The sequence below is a fragment of the Papilio xuthus genome, unplaced genomic scaffold, assembly GCF_000836235.2.
Source record: "Papilio xuthus unplaced genomic scaffold, Pxut_1.1 DF826933.1, whole genome shotgun sequence".
In the NCBI taxonomy this organism is placed as follows: domain Eukaryota; kingdom Metazoa; phylum Arthropoda; class Insecta; order Lepidoptera; family Papilionidae; genus Papilio; species Papilio xuthus.
In genome coordinates, this window is record NW_013531716.1 from 7,398,356 (window position 1) to 7,405,076 (window position 6,721).

The window sequence follows — 6,721 nt, forward strand, 5'->3', positions numbered from 1 at the left end:
AACAATAAATATCATAGTCCGAGGTTAGATAAACTTATTTTTACACTATTTTCAAACAGACATAATTATCAAATATAACTATATTATATTATAGATGTAGATTGAATAAAGAAATTAATTATCAGGCACAATGCTCTTTATGTTTGCAAATATGTTTGCGATCTCCAACAGTAGTGCAGCTTTCTCGTGGCTACTTCGTGGCAGCGGTGACATTGGCGACATTGGTGGCATTGGTGACATTGGTAGCATTGGTGACAATGGTGGCATTGGTGACATTGGTGACATCGGTGACATTGGTGAGATCGGTGGCATAGGTGGCATCGGTGAGATCGGTGACAGACATCATTCGGAGTGGATCTCGTCTGCCACCTGCTGCCACTTGGCCACCAGACTGGACACAGATTTGTGCTTCATACCCATAGATGTCGATATTTTCACCTGAAATTGATAAAATATTATTGAGAATAGACTAGACATTAGATAAGCGAGAAACCTCTATAAGCAAATTGCGGTACTTTGGGCTTTTATAATCTAGCTTATACTTTAATTTAATTTTTTTCATTACTATATTACCAAAAACTTTCAACTAGCTAAAAAAACAATTAAGTTAACAAATTTTGATATTTGAAAAAAAAAAGTACACTAAAAGTTGCACATTGTTGCAGTAAAATTAGTTAATTGGTCAAAAATGTAGTGGCGCCCCCAGCGTATATACCTTGGACTTCTTCCTGTGTGCCCTGGCGTCCCTCTCCTTGTCCCTCTCCCGCGCCCTGTCCCTTGCCTCGGAGGAGCGGTCGGGAGGTGAGGGGGCGGGGGCGGGGGCGGGGGGCTCGGCCTGCTTCTCCAGCTCGGCGATGTCGTTGTAGAAACACATCAGCTCCTCGCAGATCTCCGCCTTCGCCTCCTACCATACAAACGATTGCTAATTTATTGACTACATTTAGCAACGATAGTTTTATTGAGTTAAATAATAGATTTGATGAATAACAACTAGATGTTTGCTATTTGTGTTTTGGTGAAGTTAGTTGTGGCAATGATATAGTGTATTGTGTAGTACCGGTACCGGTGGTTGCGGGGGCGTGTCGTCGCAGCCGGGGGGCGGGGGCTCGTGCCAGCGCGGCGGGGGCGGGGTGGGGGGCGTGGCGCGCGCCGGGGAAGGCGGTGAGGGCGGGGCGGGCGGCGACAGAGGCGCGGCTTGCGGCGCGGGGAGCGGCTGCGGCGGTTGCGACGGACCCGCCTCCTCCTGAGAAACGATACACATGTCATAAAGGGAAATATAAAGCACAAAATTGTCAAAAAGAGTGGAATATATTTTTGCATCTTAGTATCGATATGAAAGTTAGTAAATAAAACGAATTTAGTGTATTTATTTCCTTGTTCGTTGTTGAGATGTTGTAGTTAGGTTAGATACCTTAGTATCGAGGGTGGCGGTGTGCGGGGGCGTGGTGGAGATGTCCATGTCGGTGTTGTCGAGGGCGGGATACTCCCACTGCTGCAGACCGTCCGCCTCGCGCCGGTACCGGTAGCGCCCCTCACTCCTGCGACACGACACACGTACAAACACACGCAGTGGAGAGAGATACACTATGCCCACTCATTTTACATTATTATGCTGCATTAAACTGCTTTCTAATCAGCTAAATTATTTAGAAATTCATAATACATAAATTGAATTGATTTGATTAAAGTGAATGTATTGAACGCAGCCAACAAAATGTAAAAATAAGCGGGCGCACTTAGTGTACTTATAAATATAAATATATTGAACACACGAAGGAGACTCGAAATTGAGTCAAATTCGTATAATCATGAATTAAATGGAGTGCATACTAAACCCATATACATTTTATATTTTATGTCTACTTTAGACATCACCATTGCCGAGGTTAAAACTTTTCTTTTAAGAAAAATTTAACTTGTAAAACAATGTTGCCAAAATATATCAACATATAAAAATGTCTGTTGATAACGGCAACACTTATAAAGCGTCAACAACAGTGACAGAGTGCCGCAGCTCGGTACTGCGCAGGGAGCGAGCGCCGAATCTGGAAAAGACCAAAGTGTAACATCTTGAAAATGAAAAGTTAACTAATAACATATTTGCCTCACCCAAGTCCTCGGCGCGACGTCTTCTGGTTAGCTTGCTCTTGTTCCGCTGTCATCTGTCATCTTCCGTCATCTTCTTTGTCCCTCTTACCCTAGCCTTACATAGACACGGACAGGATGACACAGAAGGAAACTCAAACTATATATTTTCATTAATATTTATTATCACAGAGCATTTTCTTTAGTTTATCACAGTTTTAATATCACGTCGATCAATCGAAACACTTTAAATTTTTATTATAAACTTACATTATACGACAATAATGTTTATAATTGTGCTATACGATTAATTATTGATAAATTTTAAACATTCGACTACAAAATTATCATTTATTCGTAAAAACTTTTAGCTGATATTTAAAAAATATTGGTAAAGTGTTGATCTTACTAAAAACCTGTATATATAATATATAAATCACAATACTATTATAATAAATATGAATTGACCAATTTCAGAAGAATTATAATGCACGTTATCAGTTGCGTCTCGAAATAAAAAAGAAACACCCTACTTATGTCAGATTATATTAAAAACCGAGAAGCCACCCCTCACAATGTTGCCGAAGCAAAGTTTCTTATTGTAAATTACGCTTGTCAGACAAGCAATATATAAATAAGGCGTAGAGCTGTCACATTGTGAGAAAGGGCAGTTGGGGGAAAGCGGCGGTAAGTTGGGGGCGAGGTGTGGAAGTGTGGTGGCGGCGTACCTCTGGAAGGTGCAGGTCCAGCCCGGCGGCGCCGCCTCCGCCTCGTGGTGCGCCAGCGCCGCGCCCGCGCCCCCCGCCCAGCGCCGCACGTACCCCGCGCACACCCCGCCGCACTCCCACCCCGACACCAGCGTCTGTACACACATACACATACACACACATACACATTAATTGCTTATTTTCTACCTCGTATTATAAAATAATGAACATAATTAATTTGGTAAGTCTGACCTGCAACTGTATGAGCATCTCCTGCACTGGTGTCACCACACACGGCTGCAGCTCGTTCAGGTACCTCAGCTTGGCTCCGATCAGATCTGTCAGGTCCTGCAGATCCTCCTCCTGTTTGCCCTCGTTCAATGTCTCCCCCTTAGTGAAAGTTAACCCGTTGCCGTAGTTTATAGTATTTTTTGGACTGTCACACTTGTCCTCCTCTTTGAACCCTAAACCGGTTCTCTGGTCGGAGAAACCTTCGATGTATTGTGAATATTTTGTTGTGTATGCGGGAGGTTCACTCTTCTCAATTTTCCTTTCTGGCAACACTGAATTTGAAATTCTCAGTTTCTTCCTGCCGACATTCTCTATTGGTTCATTAACATCCATCAGATACATGTTTTCCTTTTTCTCCGGAGCAGGCTTTTGTTCGGGACTTGGTGGTTTACTATTACTTGTGTCTTCAAAATTGGCAACACTAGGAAATAAAGGTATCGGTTCATCTGTATGATTTTTGGTGCTCGGGAATAGTGTTTTTAATTCTTCTAAGGGTGGTGTTCTATGACCATCGCTTCTTGGAGAGTTATTGACACTGCTTTTACTGGATTTTGCTTCTTTGGGTTTTGTTTTAAGAAATTCTGTCTTCTCTATTTCTTCTAGCATATCATCAATGTCAATGTTTTTCTTATCCACGGAGCTCGGGGAGGCAGTTGAGGACAAATTAGTTTCATCTTTTATTATTTGTTGTAGTTCTGATGGCAACTCCCCGCCTAACTTTTCTAGTAATTTAGCTTTGTCTTTTAATTTCTTAAGCAATGAAATCTCATCTTGACTGTCTTCATTGTCAATTGACACTGGGGATTTTTTCTCAGGCTGAATAAAGAATATTATTTTTAATCTATTTATAACATATTAGTAAGATAATTTAACTGTGCAATTTAAAATGGGCCTCAGATTGAAAACTTAACCATCATTGTGCGTGGTAACATTTCAATTTTACCGGAAAACATTATTCAAAATATTTAATCAAGTACTAAAACAATAAACTAAAAGTATAGAATAAAAATCAAGATCAAACCATGTGAAGTTATCTAACTTGGAGTAAGATAATTACAAATGGCGATATAAAAAAAATTAACATCCAGTAAAGCTAAAATGTTATTCTTTGCGCAAATATCAGTAGCGCTATTTCATCATTGGCCTCGTATTATTTGCAAGAATTATAAAGATATAGACTGGACTGACAGAACCTATTTATAGAAAAAAATGCAAATAAAATTTACCTCCTTTTCAATTGCAACAATTTCCACTTTTCTCTCTGGTGGTTTTGGTTCAGGCGTGATCTCCAAATTAGGTGGCAATTCAGGTCCGATGGGCACGGTGTAGTTCAAATTAGGTGGCATACTCGGTCCATACTCTACTTGAGGTTTGATCTTTTGCTTTTTGTGAACATTTTTCTGTACTTTGACAGCAGGTTTTTGCTGTATGATTGGCACTATCGGTTGCACCTTTATAGGACTTTCTGCTTCATCGTTAGACTCTGAGTCAGAATTATGATATGATGTTATTAATTCTATTTTTCTGGAAAATAACAAATATCTTTTATAAATTTACAGTAAGGGTTTGTTTTAATTACAAATCATCTTACTCATATTAAAAATGAAAATATTTGGATGGATGAATGTATGTTTGAATGTATATCCAGAACAGCTGAACGGATCTCAATGAAATATGATATAAACAATAGGACACAGTCGGGAAAAACAAATCTAATTGAGTTTTTTTTATTCCACACAGACGGAGCCGCGGGCTATTAATAAAACATCTTTGAACAATAGGGAAATAAAACCTCTACAGTCTTATTTGTCAAATGAAACATACATTAATGGAAATATTTCCACTTTATGCATGTCTTATCTGTGCTTGTGGTGTTGTTATGTTTTATACATGCTATGTTATTTTTAAACTTACTAATATTATAAAATCAAATGTTTGGATGGATGGATGAGTGTTTGTTAGTAGATATCTCTAGAACAGTTTTATGGATCATGCTGAAATTTGGTATATATGTAGAAAAATTGAATTGTTTAGAAAAGCTCAAAGGCTTCCAATTGAGTTTTTTTTTTTTTACTTCTTGTGTAATGTGTGGAGTCTTGGACAATAGCTAGTATTTAATAAAGAATACAACATACTCTTCTTCATCATCGCTTGTGGGTCGCTTTTTGCCAGTCTTAGGTTTTTTATTATCTATTACAGGAAGACTGGGATTTTCAATTATGGAAGACTTATTTAGACTATTTATCGCAGCTTTGGCTATCATTTTGTTCTGTGTATTCTGTTTCTCTGCTAGCACCTGCTGATACAACTGCCATTCTTCAGCGGACACTTCAGCTGAGCCTGTAATCACAAATTGAATACTGTTTTTTTTTTTCACCTTAAAAAGATAAACATTTTTTTTGATAAACTCAACTATTATTTTCACTGACAAAACTTAAATTTTCAATGCATTTGTTTCAAATATTGACATTTTACAAGGATGTATGAGTGACTAAAGACAATGGGAATTTGATATAAATATGAATGTGAAGGGATACATCAGTAGAGGTAGGATTGGGAAGAGATGGATGGATTGTGTGAAAGCTAACATGATCTCAATTTAACACATTTCCTATATTTGTATTGATAACACATATTTAGTTACCTGCACAGTGCAGCTGTTGCTGTGCTATCTTCAAAGCAAGTAAGTATTCCGGAGGTGCTTCCCAAGTTACAGCATTTGTTTGCTGGTTCCAATAATATGTAAATCCACTGCTCTCGTCATAGCATGCTGACCACGCTGTAAATCAAACAAGCTATTTAAATATTCACTCTCACAAACTTTTATAAATCTAAAAGAGTTTACAAGCAACATGATAATTTGCAACTCACTAGTCTTGGCATTTTGTCTCGGAATTACCATAACAATATAGAAAATTAATGAATGGAAAGTATCCCCCTTTCAATTCATTTCTTTTGACTTTGATATTTAGCTAAGATTGACAAGGATATTTCATAAAGTTTAGATACTCACGGCAATGCTGTATTGGAGCAGGATGGATACCAGCGAAGTTGGGAGTAGGATCCTGGCCTACTGGAGGCACGCTTGTGTTAATTTTCTTACTAGGTACACCGTATGAAGCATGAACCATCTCATCGTCCGAGTCATCGGAGTCGCCGTAATTAGCCAGTAAACCAGAGAGCGGATTTGCCTTACTCATGTTGATTAGATTATAATTCTAAAATTGGCTAATACGCTTTTCCAAAGTTTTAATGATACGATTTCATAAACATAATAAAATAATATTTAGTTATTAAGGGGAAAATTACATTAACATTAATGCCAAGCACTATGACGGATGCGTGACGCTTTGATAATGACAGATAAATTTGACTTTGACGTTTGACTTCAAAGGATGGTGCATAGAGTAAGTAACTGAAAAAACGTTTACTGATAGTAAGTTATGTAAAAAAAATAATTTCACAACAACAGTGGCTGTAATTTTCAAAACATAAATCATCAATATCGAAAAATGGTGATTTATAATATTTTCTCAGAAAAACGAAGAATATATGGTCCAGTGTAAAGTTACGGTGACAGATATACACGTGACGCCCACTGCTGGGCGGCCTGGCTGGCCTCCCCGAAAAAACACCAC

General features: G+C 38.3%; 1 protein-coding gene across 1 annotated transcript; it reads right to left on the reverse strand.

The window, feature by feature from the left end:
- Positions 1-76: 76 nt before the first annotated feature.
- LOC106121878 (uncharacterized) lies at positions 77-6,430 on the reverse strand. Its single transcript, XM_013317707.1, has 10 exons — positions 6,097-6,430; positions 5,728-5,862; positions 5,219-5,423; positions 4,310-4,607; positions 3,045-3,899; positions 2,629-2,947; positions 1,412-1,593; positions 1,058-1,243; positions 716-904; positions 77-438 (listed from the first exon to the last, which is right to left on the reverse strand). Exons 1-10 carry the CDS (start codon positions 6,281-6,283, stop codon positions 343-345), a joined length of 2,652 nt encoding a protein of 883 aa, XP_013173161.1. The 5' UTR covers positions 6,284-6,430; the 3' UTR covers positions 77-342.
- Between the last annotated feature and the right edge of the window lie 291 nt (positions 6,431-6,721).